The sequence below is a fragment of the Urocampus carinirostris genome, chromosome 1, assembly GCF_059441175.1.
Source record: "Urocampus carinirostris isolate Australia breed hairy pipefish chromosome 1, RoL_Ucar_1.0, whole genome shotgun sequence".
NCBI lineage: Eukaryota > Metazoa > Chordata > Actinopteri > Syngnathiformes > Syngnathidae > Urocampus > Urocampus carinirostris.
The window spans coordinates 33,352,577-33,378,296 of record NC_142349.1 but is presented as its reverse complement, the minus strand read 5'-3'; the positions used below and the strand labels follow the sequence as shown (position 1 = coordinate 33,378,296).

The 25,720-nt window shown below is 38.3% G+C and overlaps 1 protein-coding gene across 2 annotated transcripts in view; it reads right to left on the bottom strand.

Moving 5' to 3' along the window:
- LOC148374393 (semaphorin-6B-like) overlaps nt 1-25,720 on the bottom strand; it is a 65,735-nt gene that overhangs the window by 11,659 nt on the left and 28,356 nt on the right. For both annotated transcript variants that reach the window (XM_088335885.1, XM_088335894.1), the window contains 15 exons: nt 24,035-24,158; nt 19,998-20,109; nt 18,098-18,158; nt 17,950-18,012; nt 10,810-10,908; nt 10,636-10,726; nt 10,336-10,455; nt 8,136-8,224; nt 7,819-8,036; nt 6,121-6,252; nt 5,905-6,054; nt 5,588-5,764; nt 4,091-4,231; nt 2,650-2,727; nt 1,667-1,728 (listed from right to left, as the gene is read on the bottom strand). In XM_088335885.1, coding sequence (XP_088192011.1) covers nt 1,667-1,728; nt 2,650-2,727; nt 4,091-4,231; nt 5,588-5,764; nt 5,905-6,054; nt 6,121-6,252; nt 7,819-8,036; nt 8,136-8,224; nt 10,336-10,455; nt 10,636-10,726; nt 10,810-10,908; nt 17,950-18,012; nt 18,098-18,158; nt 19,998-20,109; nt 24,035-24,155 — 1,714 coding nt within the window. In that variant the 5' untranslated portion in view covers nt 24,156-24,158. The remainder of the gene's footprint in view (nt 1-1,666; nt 1,729-2,649; nt 2,728-4,090; nt 4,232-5,587; nt 5,765-5,904; nt 6,055-6,120; nt 6,253-7,818; nt 8,037-8,135; nt 8,225-10,335; nt 10,456-10,635; nt 10,727-10,809; nt 10,909-17,949; nt 18,013-18,097; nt 18,159-19,997; nt 20,110-24,034; nt 24,159-25,720) is intronic.

Below are 25,720 nucleotides of genomic sequence, written 5' to 3'. Positions count from 1 at the left end.
CTCCTCTCTCCACAGAGGAACGCTGGAGCTCTGACAGAGTGACCATCGGGTTCTTGGTCACCTCCCTGACTAAAGCCCTTCTTCCCCGATCGCTCACTTTAGAAGGCCGGCCAGCTCTACGAAGGAGTCCTGGTGGTTCCAAATGTCTTCCATTTACGAATAATGGGGGCCACTGTGCTCATTGGGACCTTCAAAGCAGCAGTATTTTTTTTGTATCCTTCCCCAGATTTGTGCCTCAAGACAATCCTGTCTCGCAGGTCTACAGACAGTTCTTTTGACTTCATGCTTGGTGTTTGTGCTCTGACATGCACACTCAACTGTGGGACCTTATATAGACAGGTGTGTGCCTTTCCAAATCATGTCCAATCAACTGAATTTACTGCAAGTGGACTCCAATTAAGCTGTAGAAAGATCTCAAGGATAATCAGTGGAAAAAAGATGCACCTGAGCTGAATTTTGAATTTCATGGCAAAGGCTGTGAATACTTATGTAGATGTGAATTCTTAGTTTTCTATTTTTAATAAATTCAAAAAAAGTAAAAAAAAACAAAAACGTTTTCACATTGTCATAATGGAGTATTTTGTGTAGAATTTTGAGATAAGAGATTAAACTAATACAATTTGGAATGACGCTGTAACATAACAAAATGTGGAAAAGGTGAAGCGCTATGAATACTTTCCGGATGCACTGTACACACACATATATATATATATATATATATATATATATATATATATATATATATATATATATATATCTCCATTATCTGCACCGCTTATCCTCAGTAGGGTCGCGGGTGTGCTGGAGCCCATCCCAGCTATCTTTGGGCAGTGGGCAGGGGACACCCTGAACTGGTTTCCAGCCAGTCAGAATATATATATATAAAGGAGGTAGAGCGCTCGTCTTGGGATCAAGAGATCGCAGTTCAAGCTTTGGGAAATCTTGACTTGAAAAGCGCTATATAAATGCAGATCATTTCATTTCATTTCACTCTCGTGTTGTAATAGTACATTGTGTTGTTTGCTAATTGCCTTAGAAGGCAAATCAATAATCAGAAAACCCATGTGCAATTATCTTACCACAGCTGAAAACAGTTTAGCTGGTTTTGAGAAGCTATGAAACGGACCTTTCTTTGAGGAAGTTGAGTATGTGGAGCATCTCATTTGTGAAATGTTTAGAATTGCCAGAAAAAAGAAAACTTTCATGTGACAACTGACACTCTATACATGTTCCAGGAGTTAAGGTTATTCCATGAGAGAAAATGCCAAGAAGCTGAGGATCTCCTGCAACGGTGTGTATTACTCCCTTCATAGAATAGCACAAATAGGCCCTAACCAGAGTAGAAAAGGAAGAGGAAGGTCCTACTGCACAACCAAGCAAAAGCACAAGTACGTTAGAGGCTCTAGTTTGAGACATAGACACCTTACAGGTCTTCAACTAGCAGCTTTGTTAAAAAGTACCAGTGAAGCACCATTGTCAATATTTACAGTAAAGAGGTGACTCTGAGATGCTGGCCTTTGGCAGAGTGGCAAGAAAAAAGCCATCTCTGAGAATGACGAACAAAAGGAAGAAATTAGTATGGGCAAAATAACACAGGCATTGGACAGATCATTTGAGGGTTACTAGACAATACAAATCCAAGACCATGTATGTTTTAGCTACCTACCATCACAGTCCCCTAAATGAGAGGTTGAGTTTCCATATTCTACATCTTGTTGAAAAGGAAGCCTGCAATCACAGAGGAATACAACATAAAAAAACAGCTGAGAGATCCTCTGCATTTCAAAAGGGATAATGCAATTCCTGTACTGTCTTTAATAATAATAATTCGACACATCTCTGGTAAGATAAAACACCATATATTGCATTTTAAATCTTAAATGGGGTCCCAATTGGGAGATCTAGGGGTTTAATAATTAATAAAACAGCTTTCCCCACATATTGATATTGCACACGCTGTAATAGAATATGCTGCCGATGCTCATATTGATTTTCTCCTCTGCCAGAAGGTCAAATGTCACGGTCAACTAAGCATGTGGTGACAGAAGAGTTCCCAGAACAAAATGAGTTATGTATTACTTCTTTGCCACAAGTACTGATGCCTGCTGCATACAAATTGAATAAACTGATGCAAACAAGCAAAGTTTGCATGTAATCAACTTTAAAAACATGCATAAATTTAAATGCACAATGACTAAAACTCTCCTCTTCCGGGTTCATTTGTAAAAATGGGGACAATATGCGGTTTCACCAATTAATTTTTAACAACGTTTTTGTTTTTGTTCAGCAATTCAAACATTTGATTTATGCAGTCATAAATATTTTAACCAGATTCCATAATTTTTTGTGTGTAGTGGGAGCGCTTCATTAAATCACCTTATATGTCAGTAACTCGTCTAATTATTCATCTGTGTTTTCAAATTAATCTTAGCTAAAATGTAGTGTATTTTACATCTTCAGTGCATCTGCAGCCACCAGATGTATTTTTCATATCTTTATGATTGAAAAGGTTGTATAGTTTTTTCAAAGGCGTATCAATACAGCATGGAATTGAGGGGAAAATATATTTACAGCTTAGGTGCTAGTTCTAATAATGAACATGCCTGTGTATCAAAATATGTTTTTGTGCATGTATGTGTGATCCCTGACCTTGTTCCTGGTCTAAGAAACGAGCAGGTGCTGCCCCGGGTCCAGCCGCAGTATGGGTCCCTGGAGGCTAGGCAACTCCTGCGTACAAACATATAATAAAAATAATATAACAGAGGAAAATGGACAAAAACACCAGAGCTGCAAACACAAAGATGAAGCAGATCATGTAGCAGTTCTGCTGCTTGGCAATAAAATGTCAAATATGAGCTTTTTGTTTTAGGGTTTGAAATAGACACACGTATTTCATTTTCCATAGGTATCACGGATAAATCAGCTGTCATTTTATTCTTTTGTTGTCAAGCTAAGTCAAGTCAAGTCAAGTCACATATATTTGCCCTCAATCACAAAATGTTTGAAAGGACTGCACAGGTTACAATTACACCATCCCCTGATCTTAAACCAACATGCGGGCAAGGAAAAACTCAAAACCTCAACATGAGGAAAATAAGAAACCTTGAAAAGGGGCCTCCCCCGTCCAGGGTGACCAGGGTTCAATGGATTTTGCATTGGGTAAATATTCACAAAAAATAGTAAACATCAATAAGACAAACATAGGTAAGATGTAAAAGACATGACAGCAACGACGTAGCTTCCCAAAGTTTTTGTAAACACACATAAGCCAAATCATTGCTGGTGAAAGAATTTAGGTCTAGGTTTTTGGCATACAGCAGGTCAATGTGGTATTCTGGAAGCAGGGCAGCAAACAGAAAAAAACATCACCAACACAGCCCAGAAAATAATTGGCTACTCTTTGCCCAGTCTGGAAGACATTGCTGGCTTGTGATACCGCGGCAGAAACAGCAACATTATAAAGGAATCCTCTCACCACCTCTTTGAACTGCTGCCACTTTTGTAGACACTACAAGGCCTGGTGGGCTCCCAGGGCATTCACCACACTAAACAAGAACCTAAGAGTGTGAAAAACATTTATCTTGCCTATTTATAAAAAAATCATTTATATTCATCTTCTCATTTTGAATTTTATTGCCGCTAAATGTTATTGCAGAATTTTTAATTGTACTATTGTTCAGATGCACTTATAACTCACTACCTTGTAAATAGTTTTGCCTATTTATCCTGACATTTTTTTTTTCCTTGTTTAAGTCTTGATTTTACGTTTATCCTGGAGTGCCATGTCTAATCTTGTAAACAATGTTCAATAAGTTGCAATCAATCAATGACATCGTAGACCACTCAAGTTAGTAATTCTAAGTTCACAAAATGTGATGTTCGATACACTGTATACATTTTTGGTATTCATTGTTACAGTCATTTGTATTGATAATTGTACCAGTCTTTGAATTATGACTAAACATTTGAAATACGAGCACCTAACGGTAAAATGTAATTTGTTTGTTCTCTAATTTCCCTCTGTGCTGTATGGTTACATGAAGCTTTTATTAGGAGAAATAAGCAGAACAAGCAGATTACCACAACTTACTTCATGCAACGGGAGTACAAGTGGCATCGGGAGGTGGGCACACGAACTAAGCATGAGGGGAAAGCCAGCAGCAAGGTGTGGCTGGTGCGGTCCAATGTTAAAGATAAAAGTTGGCGAGCCTGAAGCGAGTCCTCACCACATCTATGGAGAAAGCGAGGACAAGAAAACATTTACAACTTTCTCAAATGTTAAGCTAAAGCAACTCCTACTTCACGTTTGGGACAAATCCAATTAGATTTTGACCAGTATTGGGATATCATACGCTAAAAGCGGTCTATGAAGCAACCTTGAGTATGGTAAGGAACACAAATGGACATAGCTGTGACTCTTCTGAAAGGACAGAGTGTTTATTGAAGAAATAAAATACCCTCAATTACCGACTCCTCGTATTTTGAAGTTCCTGTTTTTGTGCGGTGAAGCAAAAAAAAAAAGTTGTTTAGTGTCAATTACAAGTTTGTTGTACTTGCGTGTGAGATTACGTCAGCTTCTGGTGGTTAGCAGTTTGGCTAATATATTAAGGGTAAGGCTAAGGATGTGTTTCATATGACTTCGTTATTCAATGTTGAGTTGTTTAAGTACTAGACGTTATAGAAGAATGACTTATTTGTTTATTTGAATAATGGATTTGTGATGCTTCTTCATGCTGTAAACAGGATATAAGAGTATGAGTAAGAGTTATGGTTTTAGCGTAAGCAGCAAAGTTAGAAGGGACCACTGTTATGTAAGATTTGTAATGCCCAACTTAAGGCTAGACTTTATTTACTGTATATGTAGCAGACAGAATACATGATACCTAAAACAAGTTTAGTCAACTCACTAGTCAAGTAATTACTTAGAGCTATAATGTCATAGGGCGGCAGTAGCTCAGGATGCAGAGCGCTCGTCTTGGGATTAAGGGATCCCAGTTCGAATCCCGGCTCGTCCATGTTACATGTCGAAGTGTCCTTGGGTAAGACACTGAACCCCTAACACCCCAAATAAGCAGGTTAGCGCCTTACATGGCTGCAAGGCCGATATTGGGAAATGTGGAGCACATTGTAAAGCGCTTTGGGAGGTCATTGACTTGAAAAGCGCTATATAAATGCAGATCATTTCATATATATATTTTTTTTTTTTTTTGCTCAAAATCCGTTGCGCCAATACAAAATCGGGACAAAACGATAAACTTCTTTCTTTGACTTCAGATTTCATAGCTATCAACTTGCAAAGATTAAATATTTAAATGCTTTCACATTTCATACCATTCCTCAGAGGATATCCATAACTTTAACACAGCCTGACACATCAAATAATTCAATAGTTCAACTCTATCAAAAAGTGTATTTAACTTGAAGCTGCAAATGTACCAGTGCAACAGGGAGAATAGCAGATCTTATTAAGAAGTGTTGAAGCCTCTGTTTCCAAAATAGAAGTGATCCATGAGATGTGATGGAGCACTATGCCATGAGGCATCATCGATCGAGTATCAAGGACACAAATCTCTTCACTCCGACTCACCTCTCAGGGTTGAAACCCTCTACCTCCTCCAAGAACACACTGCTGTGGGACATTGAATCCCCATTGGGGATCATTAGAAACTTGAGAATGGTCCCTCGGGTCGAGCCCATAAACAAAACAGTGCGATTCCTGTAGGGTCCGGCTTCAGTGTCTACCACCATAGATGTCAGCTGGTACCTGCAAAGACATATCGAGTGTGAAAATACATTTACTTTAAGGGCTCAATAAACTCTACTTTCTTGTGGCAGGTGCCATTTAAATCTTAAATATTTCATGACATAAAATTTATTTATCTACAAAGTGTCGTGTCACAGTACCGGCCCATTGTCTTGACTACCCAGGGTCTGTGCCCCAGCAACGGTACGGTCTCATCCATCAGCGGGTGCGTTTTCACAAAGTTCAACACCTCGTCCGGCAGCGTGGTGGATGAACTAAATCGGGAACCTTGGACCGCACAGCCGCCAGGCCTGCGGATAGAAAGAGAAAATGCAGGAAGGAAGAATATGCATTTAAGTCCTGCCTGCTTGGCATACCTGGGTTTCGGGACTGCCTCTTCTGCCACCGGAGTCCAAATGGACTCTGGGGACTTTTGTTCCTTAAAGCGGCCCTCGAAGGCATTTGCAAGCTGCTGCATGTCGAACACGCACACGGCAGAACCGGGGATGCTGTGGGATAGAGGGAGGGAGGAATGCCCAATAACAGTACATTCTTACTTTGCCGTACAATAGTACTTAGCCAAGGTAATCCATCTTTTAATAACAGCAGTGTCATTTCAATATCAAAATAGAACAGCAACTGTACATTGTTAAAAAAACATGCCTTTGTACTCTTCAAATGCATCACATGTCATTGATTTGCCGAATACGCTTTGATTTGAACTTCTGCTGGATTAGTGATATATTTATAGTTTAGTTGACACTCAAATTAAGGAGACAATGCAAACAATGGATTTTGCACTTGCCAGGGGAACAGAAAAGGACTGTACAAAAAGAAAAACACCTTAATATACAAAATTCCAAATCTGTACTAAAAACCCCCCGCTTAGACCTTTCTTTTGATCAAATCTCCTCGTTTACAAAAACAGATCCACCCTAAATGGTTCGAAAATCAAAGAACAGCAACATTATAGGCTGATAGCAACAATAATGTAAACAATAGATAGATAGATAGATAGATAGATAGATAGATAGATAGATAGATAGATAGATAGATAGATAGATAGATAGATAGATAGATAGATACTTTATTCATCCCCGAAGGAAAAATTCACATTTCCAGCTCAATATACAAAATAACAAACAATAATAAGTCATAATGGTCAAAATAAAGAACTGGAGTCCTATGCAATCTCCGTTTCAGGTGTCCAGTATTAAAATCAGAAACAAGACCGATAAACTTATTATCTGGTTTTGGTGATGTCATCAATATTTGTCAACTTTGGGCAGAGAAAGCACTATGAAACTCTTTTCTGATTAATTACTTGACTTAATATAGTGCCAGGAAAACAAAAAGGACTTCGTATTATGATTGTCATCTCTCTTGTATTCGTTCATTATTTTGCTGTGCATACTTTATACAACCACGTCTAAGAAGGAAGACAGTTCTTAAAGTCAGCATGCCTGCATGTAAGCATTTTCCTTCATGCAACTCATTTTCATTGAATTACAAGACCCTCTCCTACCAACAAACGGATTATTATTTTCCAAACATGCTTAATCCAATGCAGCTGGAAACCAATGATCTAATAACAATGGATTATTAAACGTATAGATGTGTCCAGATGACTCGATTTATGTTATGCTAATTGGATTTGTATGTGAAAGATTTTGTTCTGACCATTTAATAAAAGGGTGGAAAAATGCATCATCAAGGCCAAAATTGTGAACCTAATTCACCACTGGACATGAACAGCAGCCAACTCTCATTTTAACACTTGGAACAAAATCAGTTTTGAAATGACCATTTTTTTTAACAGTTTATTATTAATGCTCATAAATCAGAAGTAGGGAAGTAGATCAATTTGTTTCTGTTTCTAAAAGGAAATTACATTTATTCAACACATTAGTCTTACGTCACCCTGCCTTTTTCACCCCTTTTCAACAAATACCATGGTGTCCAATATAATTTTAGTGCATGCTGACAAGTGCTGAAAAATAGATGGCAGGCCTAATAGTATTATTAGCCCTTCTTCTTGACTCCCCATAACTGTAATTATGTGCATTTCTAATCACCTGTTTGGAGGTGTGGAGAAAAGTCCCAAGATGACATCACGCCCTTGCATGTGAATGATGCCGCTCGTAGCGTGGAGGAGGTTGAAGTAGAAATGTGAATCCCCCGGCACGGAACAATTGAGCCGAGCCTTCAGGAAGGTAGTCCACTGTTTCTCGAGGACACGCTGAGAGCCTCCGAGGTCCGATTTACACACACGCGCCACGCGGGACACCATTACCTAGAAAAACATAGCACGGCGCCGTCAGTTGGGAGATATTATGCTAAATGGAGCGATGTTTTAATAATACAGCTGGGAAGAAACAAAGAGAGAAATGACCTTTTCTAGATGGTGAAACTCCATTGCCATTTCTCTGAAGAAGAAATAAATATGAGACCCCCACTCCATGGCACTCACAAAGTATGGCTCTACATGGGAATAGTGGCAGAAAAAGACAACACGAGGCAATCAGTTACGCTGTACAGTCCGTGGCAACAGGGCATGCAGCTTCTGTCTAATGACCATATCATATTTAATTTATGATTTGGGACTATAGAATGCATATTATTCATAATTTCCCATGCCAACACTGGTGCAGATTCAACCTGTTCTAGACTTGTTTTCCGTGCTGTATAAAAACAGACTTGACTCGGATGTTTTGAGAACCGTGAACTAGATTCCTGTAACCCCAATACAATCTGCCTGTGCCTGATCCACTTAAACAAAAAAAAACACTCTGTAAAGCTAATCATTGACCATTTTTTATATACTTTAAATGGCTCCTGATTATAAGTTGCACCAGCTAAAAAAAAGCATAACTAAGAAGGAAAAAACAAATAAAAGTGGAATCAGAGTATAAGTCGCACCCCTGGCCAAACTATGAAAATAAATGTGACATATAGTCCGGACAATCTGGTAATCACCTTCGTGATGAGACATCTAAATGTTCTTTGATGCTTGACGTCACATCGCAATGTCGATTAGATTTCGGTTAATCGTGCAGCCCTAGTGGACAGGCTAGGGGGGTCAGGCGCATGCCCCCGCATAGAACAAATTAACGAGCATAAGTTGACTGGTATGTAATTGTAAAGCGTAAGCTATTAGTGACAGGAATTATTATTTTTAGATTTATCCGCTGTAGAATGTAAATGAAAACATAATGAGAAATGACACAAAGTCTGTGAGCGTCGCTTGCAACTGGGGCTCCAACTAACGATTGTTTTCATAATTGATGAATCGGTCGATTATTTTTTCTGATTAATAAGATTTCTCAAAGATATTTGTAATTTTCTCCCCTTTATTCAAATGTTAAAGTTTTGGACTGATAGAAAAAGGACAATAAAACAGAATGTTCTATGATATAAAACAATTCAAAAAGTTTTTCAACATAACAACAAACAAAAATACATACAAAAATATGCTACACTTTGCTCTGAAAATTCTAGTCTATTAGGGATCCCACGAGCCAAAAAGAGATCCGCAGGTTCGAGAGCGTTTTCCATTCGGGCCGCGGTGCAGTGGAATGCTCTGCCCTTTAAGATTCGATCTGCAACCTCAGTGGAACTGTTTAAATCTAGGCTTAAAACACACTTGTGTTCTATAGCTTATGAATTTCATGTTGACAATATTTGTGTGTTGTTTTTTATTGTGGCATCCATTTCAGCCTGGTCATCCTGGAAGGGGGATTGCCTCATGAGCAGTCCTTTTTCAAGGTTTCTTTATTGTCCTCATGTTGAGGTTTTTGAGTTTTTCCTTGCCCTTGTGTAGGTTTTAGATCAGGGGATGGTGTAATAATAGTCTCTGGTTTGCAATAATCTGTGGTCTGTGCTGCCCAAGAGACTCGTTGTGAATAAGGACCATACAAATAAACTTGACTTGACTTGACTTTTAACCAGCTGGAAGAACAATACCCAAGAAAGTTGATACAGTGTACATTTTTGTTCCTTGATCGAGAAAAATATGTGCCCTACTCCAAGGCAACATTCTTGGAGTTCTTTATGAAACGTAAAAAGAAAACTCAAAGCAGAACAGAATAATAAAACTCTATGTGGTCTATAAAAGAATTACATAATAGACAACAAGTAAAAGTGTGAATAAAAAACTTTAATTTTTGTGATCAATGACCAGATTAAATATTATGGCTTGCTCCTGTGATTTTCAGCCAGGAGAGATCATCATATGTGCAGTCGGAAGAAAATTACTCAATTTTGCCTATTTGGTCAGGAAATGAACATCAATTAACGTTTTTAATCCATATATGCTTCTTGTCTATTCATCTATGCAATTTAAGGTGGGGTTCAGTCAAGTTTGGTTTGGTGCTGTGCTGTGTGATTTTTTTTCTGGAGTAAAAACGTGCCTGGGCTCATTGAAGCTTGGGTTAAATTCAAGGAGTTTTTACTATTGAAGACAGTTTAGTTCTTCAGTGTTGTCTTGCCTCGTTCGGACTTAACAAGGACAAAGAAACGAGTCACTTGGGGAAAATCTATTTTATGGGACATGTTTTGCTGACATTTCCCTTTTTTCCATTCTGATAAGATACCTCGGAACCATTTGGAGTCGTGTTTGACCGTGCGGAGGGTGGGGGTGTCTCCGAGGCTGCGATAGATTACTGCATCGATGGCCAGGAAGTCTGTCACAGTGCCAGTGAAAAGACTCCCATCTGAGAACGTGAGCAGAGAAAGATTGAGAAAACGAGGAGGAAAGAAGGTGATGGAGCGATTAGGACAAGGTCAGGGAGATTAAAACCAAATGAGCAATTCAGCTAGAGGCATGACCATAAATCATCTGCGCAGGTAAACATTGCGTTTGCAGCATGTGTGCTCGAAATTCCAAATAATACCTGCAAAAAGAGCCACGTTGGCATGCCGCGGATCGTACGGGCAGCGCGCCATCCCGCTCACAGGCTCGCCAACCATTTCTAGAGTATCTCTCTGCAACAGGAGGACAGGGACATATCTTCAGAACAAGCAGATAAACACACAAAGAACATCTGGTAGATTTGATGGCTACTAACAGTGTAGTTTGCACACAGCGGGTTGAAGGCATTTGTTCCGCACACAAACAGACCTCCATGCTGCTGTAGCAGAACCTTAACAAAATTACGGCATTCTCCCTGGAAAAAAACATGCAAGAAAACAAAGAACGTGATCTTAATTCAAAGGGGTTGTTGAAAATAATAGCAGATAGAAATAAGATTTTGTGAATTTTTTTTACCTCCAAACGGAACACATTATTACTCCAAGCTTACTCTCCACTTTTGGGTGTGACTGATACCCCGAACCAAAACAGTAAGATCTCGAAGTGAAAAAACTTCAAGTCAAAACTTTTCAGTGCAAATGTACCATGCATACTCACATTTCTTATACAACAGTAAATTAAATGTAAAACTAAACAATGGGCGCATACACATGCAATTTGACTTTTATGAGTACAATTCTACATTATTCTTCTAAATCAGTTTTACAATGGATGAGAATTAATTTACTATGTACTATAAAAATGTTTCCATTGTTGTGTCTGTGACAAACTTTCCCTTTCGGCTGTCATAATTTTGAAAAGAAAGAACTTTGCCATCTTAACATCAGCACTTCCTACACACTTTGTCTATGAGATAAACAGAGATTGAGCAAAAGTGTCATCATGAGAGGGGGAATACCTCATGTGCGACCCCCTTTCTCAATCATACATACTCATACTGAGCTTTCGGGAAGTTTTCTTTGCCATCATAAAGGTTTCAGATCAGGGTTTTTTTTTATTGTCCACTGTCAGCCCTTTGAGACTTTTTGTGATCAAGGGCTCTACAAATAATGAGACTTGACTTTATTAGATATTCTGAAGAAAATGTCATTTATCTAAAAGAACCTGACAGTTCTTATTGACCCCGTCGGCATTTTAGATAATAATTGAAAGCACTTTCCAAAATGGCTCTGCCTCTTACAAAATACAGGACCTCTAGAATCCCCTAACATCCTTTTTGACACAGACCGTCATTGTATTGAGTTAAAAATCTAAATCTTGTCTGAAGAAACACTATTTTTGTTAGGCTTGTCTCTCAATTTGAAGTCTAAGCCAATCTTTGAGAACCCGCCACATAGCATTAAAGCCTCATTCAATATTTACTTGCTAAACTCAATTTATACTGCATTTTAAAAACGGCAGCTGAAACAAAGCACTCTAAGATTATGAACATCAATATTTAAACCTGACATAACTACAAATACTATAATGTAAGTTAAAGTCATTAAAACTATGCCAAATGAATGTGCAACTGTTCAGCAGGGCAAGCCCATTTCAAATATTGGAATTAGAATCTTATTGCGAACTCTCAAGTGCACACCTAACCAGCGGCAAAAAGCTTGAATCAAGATTACGTTCCTTCTCATAGGAATTCTAGTTAAGAGGCAAGTTGAAGTATTTGAACCACCTGAGGATGTTTGAAAGAGGGCTAGCTGACTCTGAAGTACAATACAGGCTTTTCCAAAAGTCTAAGGCACATTTGAAGTCCCCGGATTTCCTTAACTAAAAATGATAGTAAGATAAAAGTTGTGCCATTATTAAGGCAATGACTGAAGTTTTTGTGGGACTATTGATTTTCGTATTTCTTTTCAGACCCATTAATTATGTTTATTAACCAGAAAGATTGGTTTGTGTGCTTGGTTTTGCAAAAACAGTATCATGGCATCTGGATCAATGTTCAACGTATATTTTACACATACATTCGAAAAGAAGCCACCAGAGAGGAAGTCCATTGTAGGATAGAATGGTAAACTCATTACGAATGGGTGCGTTTCTTTATTTAAAAATTTAAAAAAAAAAAAGCAAAAAAAGGTACCCGAATCAGCAATCATGACAGATTATGCTTATAAGTTCAAACTGTTTTCCAGCAGAGCCCCCGTAAATCCATCAGAAGAGCCAATAGGGAACTTCAGTGTCCTACAACAATTGTTTGAAAGGATTGGTCTGTGTTCCCCCTATTCCAAGATGGATGAGCTGAATAAGAGAAGCAGTTGCAACCAATGACCATGCAATTCTGGGATGCATTTGGCAATAATTTGAATCGGCTTGATGTCTGTCGTGCGAACAATAGTGCTCGCGTTGAACATCTTTGAACATTCCATGTAAGAAATTAGAGAACAACCTTTCGGAATGTATCCGATGTGTTTTAACCCTTAATAGTTCCTGAGATATTCGATGTCAAAATGTTCCCGAGACTTTTGGAACCCCCTGTATTATGATTATACAGCAATGTATAGATCACTGTCTAAAAAAAATTCCTCCCTTTTTACACTATGCGCAATGATAGTAAAATGGTGTTTATCCCCCCCCTTTTTTATTTTACCTTACTTTTTCCCCACTTATTAAACACAGCGTGTGTTAGTCTGTCACCTACAGTGGAAACGATGGTAGGGGTGCCAATATTTTTTTATTTAAAGAATCCTGAGAAGAAATAACATTCTCAGCCAAACTCTATAACCTCTTTCCAGGTGGAAGGTTGTTGATGGAGCCCAAATTAATGAGACGACTTGAGAAGATGAAACTCGACACATCTCACCTCTGTAATTTAACAACGCTATTAAAAGACTCGAGGAAGCAGTGGCGAGAATCGAAACTTTTCATCATGTAAGATGGCTCGAAAAAAAAACTTGTATGTCGGAGATCAAAGCAGCGTTTTAACTATGTACGCTAAAACAAGTGAATGAAGATGTTAGATTGATGAGGAAGCCTTTCAATTTTTCTCATTTACTTTGTTCTACAAGTTAAACTAAAAGACCAGTAGATTTAAAACTTACTGGGCCAACCTAATTAAATCCATTGCAAAGCTCCTTTTCAGTGTGATTGGTGTTCCTAACAGATTCCTTAACAAGCTACACAAGATAGCCAAATACTTTAATATCCTAAGAAATTGTATACCGGCCAGGGTATAAATACTTTCAACATTTTCTTCCTGTGTTTTTTCTAATAAGGTTTTTCTAATAAAAATAATCAACACCATCCCAATAATGTGCCTCAGAATGCATAACAATTATAAAATTGTCCTGTGTTTTTTTCTTGTTTTTCTTGACTATCAATTGAGATTCTCTCACAGTTTATCTACTATATTATGGGCCACACTATTATTCACTGTGTATTTTTAGCAATTTCCTTAGAATCTTTACCAAAACATATGTTTGTAGGTATATGCTTACATATACACATTACCTACCTCCCTACCTACCTACCTACCTCCCTACCTCCCTACCTACCTACCTACCTACCTACCTACCTACCTACCTACCTACCTACCTACCTACCTATCATGAATAGTTTACCTGGAATGAAGAACAAATCACTTTGAGTCAGCTGGATGAGCAGTTGATTTAATACAGGCACAGCTCAATTGGCAAAGACATGATATTTATCTTTATCTTGTCATCTTACACATATCCGGTTAAACCTGCTAATATTGTAAATGTGCTATTGAATTTAAATATATGAAAATGGATCTCTGTATAGACAGCACGGCGGCGCAGTGGTTAGCGCTTGTGCGGCACAGTTCATGTCATGGGAACCTCCTGCGTGGGTTCAAATCCAGCTCCAGACTTCCTGTGCAGAGTTTGTATGTTCTCCCCGTGCTTGCGTGGGTTTCCTCCGGGCACTCCGGTTTCCTCCCACATTCCAAAAACATACATTTCAGGTGAATTGGCCGGTCCAAAATTGTCCCTAGGTGTGAATGAGCGAGTGAGTTGTCTGTCCCCGTGTGCCCTGCGATTGGCTGGCAACCAGTTCAGGGTGTCCCCTGCCCACTGCCCGAAGATGGCTGGGATGGGCTCCAGCCCCCCCGCGACCCTAATGAGGATAAGCGGTACGGCTAATGAGATGAGATGAGATGGGACCTCTGTATATCTCAAAAATGGACTAATTTAATTGGGTCCCATTCGAAGCATGCACATCTTTTACCGTAAAACGATTTTTCAGTTGAACTTTGTTGGGGAAAACAATAATAAATATGGGCAGAGAGGCGGCGCGGCAGTAAGCACGTGCGCGGCACAGTTTTGAGGTCATCAGATCGAACCTCCTGTGTGGAGTTTGCATGTCCTCCCCGTGCTTGCGTGGGCACTCTGGTTTCCTCCCACATTCCAAAAACATGCATGTTAGGTTAATTGGCCGGTCCGAGTTGTCCCTAAGTGTGAAAGAGCGAGTAAATTGTTTGTCTCTGTGTGTTCTGCGACCATCTGGCAACCAGTTCAGGGTGTCCCCTGCCCACAAGACAGCTTGGATGGGCTACAGCACCCCCGAGACCCTACTGAGGATAAGCGGTGCAGATAATGGAATGGACTAATAAATATACACACTAACACAAATCATGCATTACTCACATGATAGAAACTGAATGTATGAGGCAGTGTCATGTACTGATTTGTCATTTCAAGTGAGCTAATTCACCTCTTGTGTGAGCCACTCAAAATCAATTAGGTTACTGCATCCACACAACAATGGTTGCAATTGTGCTTTTACCTTGGGCAACTTGACTTTTGCTATTTGCTACAGCTTCTGTTTTTATGTGTTTTCCAATGAAATATTAGCTCATAAGTTTTGGACCATTTGTAATTTTATGTTCAATTTTCCAGTGGGTTCAATAAGATTTCAGCTTCTCGTTTGTTGTCATTGCTTTCTAATCTTGCCAAGCAGGACTTTCAAATGCAATAGTCTGAGTCCATTAGTATGTAATTACATTGTTTCTCAAAGGTTTCTTCTTCCTTATTCAACACACCTCAGAGAACCATGTTTTACCATATGAGCGCTGTGGTGGTGCCCGTTGACCATTAAAAGACACCCAGCTGAAAATGTAATGTACGCCTTTTTAAGCCCAAAAAATTGATTATATTTATTTTAAGCCCCTGCTGGCTAGACCACATCTCCCTGTGGAGTCATTGGCGTTCACAGTATGACAAAAGGCACCAGCTTGTCTGGAATTTCCTGACTTGGGAATTTGTATAAGAGTTCTGAGCTGATCTATCCAGAGAAGATGAATTCTCAGGGTGCAGGCGCAGCTGCAGAGTTGTGGTAGAAATTAACTTTGTAACAACATGCATGTAATGGATAGTCATTGACTCCAAAAAAGGTGAACAATTTCTTTGGAGGAGGGTAGTTATTAAAGTGTGATATGTGATTTTCAGCAACTATCCTTAAACATCCATCAATCCACTCGTTATCTACACCGCTTATCCTCAGTAGGTCCGCGGGGGTGCTGGAGCCCATCCCAGGTATCTTCGGGTAGTGACAAGGGGACACCCTGAACTAGTTGCCAGCCAGTCGCAGGGCACACAAAGAAAGACAACTCACACCTAGGGAGACTTTGGGACAATTTGGACCAGCCAATTAACCTGACATGCATGTCTCTGGAATGTGGGAGGAAACCGAAGTACCCAGAGGAAACCCACGCAGGCACGGGGAGAACATGCAAAGTCCACGCAGGAAGGTTTGATCCCATGACCTCAGAACTGTGCCTATCCTAAAACATTACATCATTAAAAAAAAAAAAAAAAAAAAAACAATAATTTTGTTTTTGGGGTCTGTCAAGGCATGTTTTGAGGTGTCCTTAAAAAATATAATTAAATGTTTTCTCTATTAAGTATGTGTTAAAAATGCCCAACTGTGTTCAAATAGCCTTTGTATAATATTTTTTTCCTCGCACCTATCTGCTTTTATATTACTCTTATCATCGGTGTTCCGGCCATGGAGCGCATTAGGCTGAAGGAAAGGAGGCGGGGGAGATAGGGGAGGGGAGTGATTTCACGTGCGTGCTCGAGGTTTTCTTTTATTCTAGGGTAAAAATTGCAAAAGTAAGAAAGGGTCTGATTCAAATACTGTCCAAATGCCAATCCACACCCTCAAAAGAATCAAACAGCAAGAGTTTATTCGAGCGCGTGTAAGAAATGCCTGTATTTGAACATGCTACATAATGACCCAGACAGAAGCTGCAATGATGACACAAGCTTGAAGGTGGCGTCAGCGAGTAGAAAAGTTCCAAATTCTGTACAGCACCTTTAACTTATCAGATTTATTTACTTTGTTCCAGTGCAGCATTTTATTGGTTACTGAGAACAAAATAAACTTTCAAATTGTTTTGAACTGTGGGGTATTTTTCTTTAACATGTTGAGTATACGGGTCTCAAAAGAGACAGTGCGTATTATTTAGCACCTTCTAGTGGTAAAAAACAATATTGACTTAGATGATAAGTTAAAATACCAGAACTATTATATCAACATATATTTTGTTATATTTTCTTGACATACCATGAACTTTACCAAGAGGAAGCTGACATAAGTGTTGGCAATCTTGCTGCCACTGGTACCCGAAAAACGGCAAAAACGAGCAGAAAAATGTTTGGTCACTTTAAGACTCCATAGTTTGTATTCTTCCTTTCAATTTTTAGCAAGCATTTCACAAACCATAAGTTTGTTATGTTTTTACTATTGGACAAGTGCAAAGGAGATTTCATGAAATGTCAGTTCCTTATTTTCACTCACTTTTTGTTGTTGTTGTGACTATAGCATCATTGTCACTGTCTGTCAATCATTTTGCCGTTTGTTGATAACCACGTCTTTTAGGGCTGATCTTTTTTTTTTTTTACTTTGAAGATATAAATGAAATAGGAGGCTCGGAGGAGGGCTTAAGGAAGAGATATAATTTTCCTATCTGAGAGCTTTTCTCCCGGTTTTCCTTGCAAGTTCAAAACCTATTGATGTAATAACTACACAATACGGTGACATCTAAAGGTCAAATATGATTGTGGGGGCCGCATTTGGCCAGTTTGAGACCCCAGTTTTAATGTTTCTGCGGACTAAGTCAGCAGGTCTACCCTGGTTGCAAATGCTTGACTCGCAGCTACTTCATTTACCGTTATCTTCTTCAAGCTATGTTTGTGGCACTGTTCTTCCTCTTCTTTAACTGACGTCCTTACTATTTCAACTAAACTTTGTAAGGATGTTTTGATTATATTTTACACTTACAAAGCTGCAGTAAAAATATTTTTCGAGTTCATTGATTTTCATTTGATTTTCACGATGAGCTGCTTGCTTAGTACCATAAACTGACGTAGAAAATAAAAAAGCTGACAGCTGCGAGGTGTGTACACGCAGATGGTGTTGATGCATGTGCTCATCTCCCTACCTCGTGCTTCCCCTTCATACGGCACACTCGAGTGTCGTTTTTGTTGGATTCCCAGGTCCTTTTCTAATGAAAAACAAAGAAGATTTATCAAGACATTACAATTGCTAACATTAAATGTTTTGTAATTGTGCAAATAAACAACCTTTACCTTGCTGTAAAACATCTCATCACCTGCCATGTTGTCCAGTTCCACCCGGTACAAATCGTCTCTACAATCACACATAAACATGAGTGAGTGCAGAGACAAAAACACTTTTCTTCACTTCTCTTTGTTTTTATTTAGATCCGGGGTCTACAAACATTTTCCTGTGGTGGCCACATAACTTTTGCTTCCTCCAATGAGGGGCCGTGGTCAATGTATAACAGAAAAATGGTGACGATTACAGGAGGGGCTAATTGTAAAACTGTTTTGTTTTTCCAAAAAGCCACAATCAAATACCCCTTCTTGATTCTTCACAGAACTAAAGTCAGAAAATGAATTTTAACAATACGTATGAAATAAATCATAACCAGATAACCCCCTGTGGGTCCTTAACTGAAAAAAGTCCACATAACTTTAACTTTCTGTTATGACAGTCTTAGCAGGTCCATGATCAGGTTAGTGGTCAGACCACTGGACAACCAGAGGTATAGATGACTTGTGATCGGGCAGTTAATTTTAACTAATTACCACACTATTTTTTAGTACCAATATCAGCATTTAATGCTAAGAAGGTTCTGCATTTTACATGTTACAGTGACAATAAATTCTATTGTAGTCTGTTATTTCATACTAAGTATCATGACAAATGTATTGTCATTGTTACATGTTAAATGCTTGAAATTAACATTTGTTTCTTGTACGGGGACTAAAGTGTGATAATGAGATGTCAGTGGTAGTCCACTGGTAGAAGTTAGGTGTTCTTGCCAAGGCAACCCAGGTTTGAATACCGCTACAACAATAATCATTCACTTAAAATTTGAGTTCTGAAAAAAAAAAGGGTCAATAAAGGGTCAAAATACTCAATGGTATTGTTTAGGGGGACAGATCAAATGAGGAGGCAGGTTGTATTTGGCCCACAGGCTGTAGTTTCGTAACCACTAATTTAGCCAATCTGTACTATAATTCATTTAAAAAAAACACACACACACGAGTAGCTTTAAACTAGGGGTCACCAACTTTTTGAAGCAGAGAGCTACTTTTTGTTTGTGATCGGCACAAATGGCTACCAGTTAGATATGCATTTCCAAAATGACAACTTAAAATGTTATTTCTATGTTGTTACAATGTTATTACTAGGTTGTAATTATCCAAAATTGAGTAAAAATAGTCTCAGTCAACAACTAAAACACCATGCCAGTTTGACCCATCACTGGTGAGCTATTTTCAGAACCTGCTCACGGGCTAATCATGTGTTCTTGGGGGGGCATCATGTTGGAGACCCCTGCTTTATACCAACTTGCAAACTTGCTGTTCATGTTTTGTTTGTATGATTTTTACCCTGAGGCTCATTAAGCAGTAGGGAAAAAAATAAATCTACCAAAGCAAACTACATCCTCCCATACACATCAGGGAAAACAACACAGATTTACTAATTAGTACATTTTACAACCTAAGGGGCACAGGCAAGCAAAATGTTTTTGTAATTTTCGTACTTACTTACTCGAGTACGTACTTTCAAATTTATCTCAAGGTAAAAAAGAAAGTTCTTTTGGTTTGACTTATGTGCCTGTTTTCACAAATAAGATTTCATTTATGCACTACGGCAAGTATTGTACACTAACAGGACGTTTTAGGAACATATTTTTGAATACAAAACAAAAACATCAACAACAGAAAAACATGGCAAGGTAATCAACATGCAAAGGGAGATTTTTTATTTATTTATTTCTTCTCTTGTGATTTTTTTTGCAATGCACATATCCAAGGAGTTTTCAAATCTGTGTAGCACACCTCACTTAAGAGTGGCCAAAATGTTTTACAGTAATAACAGTCGGAAACATCAAATGAAAGAAATAAATGCAAGCCCATCAGTCATTTGCAGTTGGCGACGGTTGCCATTGGTTACCTGGCTCCGATGTAAAGGGTTCGGTTGACTTGGAGAACCGTTTGGATGTGCAGCTCTTGCCTCTGTGCTGAACGGTGAGCTCTGCCCAGGAACACTGGATACCTTCTTACCACTGAAACAAGCCATAGAGGTACTATTTGACATTGACTAGTATTGGTTAAAACACGCCGTGTGCACGTACAGTTGTGTATAAGTCAAATAAAATCACGGTGGAGGGGTGAAGTGGGTTTTAACCAGGGTTGGGATGGTTACTCTAAAAATTAAATTTGATACTGTTACTTATTACCTGTTGAAAAATGTAATCAGTAACGTAATCCCGATATCATAATATTGCAGTAATGTAAGTTGATTACTTTCAATTACTTTTGGATTGCTACAATACCAAACATGCTAATAAAAGACAAAACAAACTAATAAATAAGATAAATACAATCAAAGAGTTTTGTTTAGAATGAATGATCAATGTAAACTTGAAAATAGAGAAAATCAAGATCAGGTAGTTGCTCGTTTTACCCACGTAGTATAGTGATTTAAGCAAAAATACAACTTTTCCTTTCACATGGCAGATGTGATATACTTTGTTTTAGTTCACATTAAGGCCTTGAGGATAATGGAGACTAAGAAGGCCAAAAGTCACTGCCTCGCAACCCCAGCCAGGAAACATGGCAAAACCCAGCCATGACATTCATTTTCCATATCCCTTGGCTGAAGTATGTGACATAAAGGGATAGAGACCTTTTTGAGGATAATTTTGAGGATATTTTTTTTGCAATGCGGCCAACCCCCTTTTCTTTTTTTTTATTCCCTCCCAAGTGCTGCTTTAACTGAGACAAAAGTAGGCATGAAAAGATTTCCCAACCAACTGTTTTTGGTGCAGGGGCAAATAATATTTAATTTTTGAATTGCTATGAAAATAATTCCTCATCATTTAAAAGAGTTGATTATCCTAACCACAGGTTTGTGGATCATTAATCTCATTATTGCTGTCAAATTTATTTCCCCGGTTCGGTCTTCTAAGACTGCAGGGCTTGTGTCCACAATTTACTTTTATTCTTTAGTGTGATTCAATTCTGCTTTGTCATGTGGATAAATGTAGTTTGTTAGTATCAAACAAGTGCATTCTTTATTTGCGTGTGTCACGGTAGCCATGGCGCCCAATTGGCCCCGCCCGTGTGGCGCCAGCTGCGGCTCGTTGCCAGATTGGATTCCCTTCTATTTTAGGCTCAGTACTCTCACTCACCTTTTGTCAGTCCGTCAAAGAACCTCTGCCCCGCAAGACGTGGGTTTTGACTCTGTCCAGTTTCCTGCCTGAGTTTCCTGTTGGTATCGTTCTTGTCTATTTTTGTCCTGTTTATTATTATTTCCAGTTTTTGTTCCCATCTAGTTTGTCCTGTTTAATTTTGATATCCTGTTTTGATATCAATCCTGTCCGTCCCGTCCTGTCTGGTGTCGACTCCATCCGTCCAATAACTGCTCGGGCAATTGGTATCAATCTCGTCGGCCTCTGTCCTCCTGTCTTTCCACGCCAGACCGGCTGCCTAACGTGCATGATTCCCCATTTCCCGTAATATAAAAGGCTTGTGTGAGAAACGTCATGCATTTGGGTCCTGATCTAGTTCCGGTTCATGACAGCGTGTCTCTTATGATTTTCCTTCTGGACAGATCAATCATTATCCATATCAATAAACTTAAAATTCAATAATTTAAAGCTAAAAGTAAAATATGTATTGCTTCCTTTGTGATAAATACTTGATACAATACGAGCCTATGTCCAATTAATTCGGGTGGGAAATCTTTAGCACTGCCAACTGGCCAAATCGCTAAGTACTGAATTAGATTCTAAATTAAATGAATATAATTTAAAGCAATTATTCTACATTTGTTGTATTTTAATTACACTTTTTTGTTGTTTCTTGGTCATCTAGTCAAGGGGGTGCTGCGAGTGAGCGTGAGTGAAGGAGGAGCAAATGGACATGGTGAATGTAAACAAAGCTATTGCCAACGAGGAAAAGAACCAATTAAGATAAAACTAATGGACACTGGACTTCAATATTGTCACCTGTAGTGTGCAACATAACAGTGTTTTTAAATATATTTTTAATCCTGCAAAGTACTCCTTATTTTTACATAATATACCTATAGTTTGATGACATGTTTTTTTTTTCTGTAACTGTAACGGAATACAATTGATGTTGCGGACCACATTTTGCCCCCGAGCCTTGGGTTGGACACATTTTCTCTAGAATGATTATCATTTTTGTCAGAAAATATGAGCATCTCTTTGCTTTTAATGAGCGGGTACAAATGAGAAGGTCCAAGGTATCAAAAAGGAGGACATCTGTCTCTGCGGGGAGCGCTTGATTCCAAGAAAGTGATTGGGACAATGTCTCATTGTCCTTGATGACGCAGCGGGAAAGGAAGACGCACTCTGTCTCTCCGAGTCTCCTTCCCTTTTTTCAAACCTGAGCCTCCTCTCCTCCATTTTAAATGCCTCTTGCTTTCTTCATCAACCACACGGGTGGGGAAACTATTTGTAGTTGTAGGCCACATTGGGTGAAAATATTTGGCCAAGCGGGTGATCCTGTATACTGGAGATATGAAGAAATATATATGCGGACATCTACATGTTATCTTTCTTTATATTTGTCATTAAATAGATTAGTTTCACCCTGTCACTATTTAAACCCCCATCTTTCTGTCACCTGTTGTCAGTCCGTCTGCAAACCTAAGTTTACGCTAGGCAAGCTTTTCGACCCTGACTCACTCCTGTTTTGGCTCCCGTCTGTTTCCCGGCTTCGACCCATTTTCTGACATCGACCACATTGTTTTTCTCCCCTGTCCCGGCTACTCACCTGTTTTTTCTGCTCCCGACACCGCCATCGCTCGCCACGGAAATACCACTTCCGCGTTCAGAGCAACCTGCGCCCTGCAGGTTGTGTGTGCAATCTTTTCCCTTCTTTCCAGATAAAACTGAGAGAAATGTACGCAAGTGGGTCCTCTCTCTGTTCTCATCCTGACAATTGTTGTAATATTTCAGTGATATTTCTGTAGTATTTCCATTGTAGAATTTTTATAGTATATCTGCAGCATTTTTGTACTATTATTGTTTTTGTATCATTGTAGTAATTCTGTCGTAATGTTTCTGTAGTAGGATTTTTGTAGTATTTGTCGTAGTATTCTGTGGCTATATTTTTGTATTATAGCATTACTGTATTTGTATTATTTAGCATTTACAAAGTATTTTTTCAGAACGAAAGCAAAATAATATGTTAGGACACTATTCTTAAAGCCCCGGTGTGTAATATCTGACCACTAGAGGGCACTGTGTTTTCTAATGCAAACAAAAGCCACTGATAAGAGTGCAGCGTAGCAGCAAGACGCCAGAAAAAGGATTGCGGAGGCTCCTGGGTAGGAATTCCACTACAAAAAAGAAATACACATTTCTCAACCTGTGTTTTTTTTTAAATAAAAAAACAACGTTGGTATGATACTTCATGTATTGTTGCTCAATATTCACATCAATGTTTGTCTGATTTTTTACTGAATGAAAGTTGTCTGTACCATTAGGAGGCATTTAATCTTAGACACGTCCTTCAGAGCGCTATATCTGTTTTGTTGTTATTTTGTAGTATTTTTGCAGTATTTCTGTTGTAATATTTTTGTTGTAGACAAACACAGGACCAATGGGGAAAGCCTTTCAAAAGATTAAAAATATATATTATTGGTTGTACTTTATTTACTATTACACATATTGTCATTATATTTTGACTATTTTCATTTGCCGGACCAGAAGATAAAGCCTGACAGTGGCCCGCGAGCTGCAGTTTGCCCATCCCTGTTCTACCCCCAAACCGCAACAAATACTCTTTGGTTAGCCATACTCCTAGCTTTGAGCTTTACACATCTAATAGAGTTTGTATCCCAATGTATTTCTAATGCAGCCCCACATCAAGGCTGAGACTTCTGAACCCCGATTTCCACATTTATCACGGGGCCATACATCAATGCGACACCCTCACACACACAAGGACACATACCCTCCAGAGGGACGTAGCTGAGTGGACTGGGCTCCTCGGGGAATGAGCCATCAGCCAGATGAAGCAGCAGCAGAAAAAACGTGATGAGAGGAACCACTGTTGCCATGGCAGCAAGATACATATGCTGTCGAAAAAAATCACACAGAGAAAAAAAAAAATCTGTTTTTGCAGAATTGTGTACTAAAAAGCGCTTTTTCTGAGTTGGCATGTCATAATAAGGGGGTGTAGATGATTGATGGTCGTACTGTACTTGATTGAGATTGACAGCTATCTATACATTATTTACCTTTACTTTAATGAATTTGAAAATATATCCATACTCTGTACTTCTTACATTAATAGAATACATTTTTAACATTGCAACTAACAGAGAATGTGGAAACTATAAGGCCACCAATGACGTGGCGAACATAAACTCAGGAATATTAAACATAGAAGAAACAGTGAGGTCAGAAAACAATGCTATCACATGGTTTAGTTTGATTCTTGCCACCAAAATTATACGTACTGAAGACGTTTTTTTTTCTTGTGCAAGCTTAAGATTTAAAATTTCCCGTTTAACTCCCCCAAAACTCATAAACATTAAAAGATAGCAGACGGTATAGCATATACATCTGAATTGATAAGAGAGTTAATTTAATTCTTATATTGATAAATGATGGACATGCGAAATTCTTGTGTATTACAGAAATTGAAATTGTATTTTGATTTGTTTTGTTTTTGTAATTTGAGAAAAAAAAATCTTGTTTTGTTTTTCAAAAACATTATTAGGTCAGCAAATTCAAAATATTACAAAGATAAGTTATATATTAAAGTACCCACTAGAACGAAATAAACAAAGAAAAGGAGAAGAACAAAAAAAAAGAAGGCACCTGACTATGCTCGTCTTGGGAGTAACATTGTGGATAATAATTTTAGCATAAAAGCATATTTTTATTTGGAAAGAACAAAAGAAATAAATTAAAAAAGGATGAAAAGGGAAAGAAAGAACAAAATAAAGAAAATAAGAACGAAAGAACAAGAGAAAGTCCAAAAAAAGAAGAAGGAAAGAACCACAAAAAAGAAAGAACGTACCGGACTACCATATTCTAAATGGAAGATTAAGATTATGAATGAATGAATGAAAGAAACTTTATTTCAAACATGAGAAAACAAAAACAAAACAACAAGTCAAAAACCAAAAACAAAATTTCCAAAAAGGAATAGGAAGAAGCATATGCTTATTTAATCCTACATTGAGGAATATAATTAGAGCATAAAAAATATACATTTTTACCTGGAAAGAATAGGAGAAAGAATGAATGAAAAGAGAAAGAATGAAATAATAAAAGAAAAAAAAAGAAAGAAAGAAAGAGAAAGAAAGAAAGAAAGAAAGAAAGAAAAAAAAGAGAAAAAAGAAAAGAGAACAAAAAGAATTTAAGAAGGTAATCACGACTAACTACGCTTGTCTACATAGCACATTCGGAGTAATAATGCGGAAAAAAAACCCAAAACATTTTTATTTAACACAAGAGGTGACCCATTACCTGAAAATAGCATTACACGGCTCTGATAAAAATAAACAATCACAGCTTAGCTTTTTATTGTGAAATGACAAAATACAGTAAACAAATGAGCTTTGATTGGCCGTCACAAGAGCCTTTCTGATTTTATTTGAAAAAGGCAAAATTGCTGCCTCTGGAGATA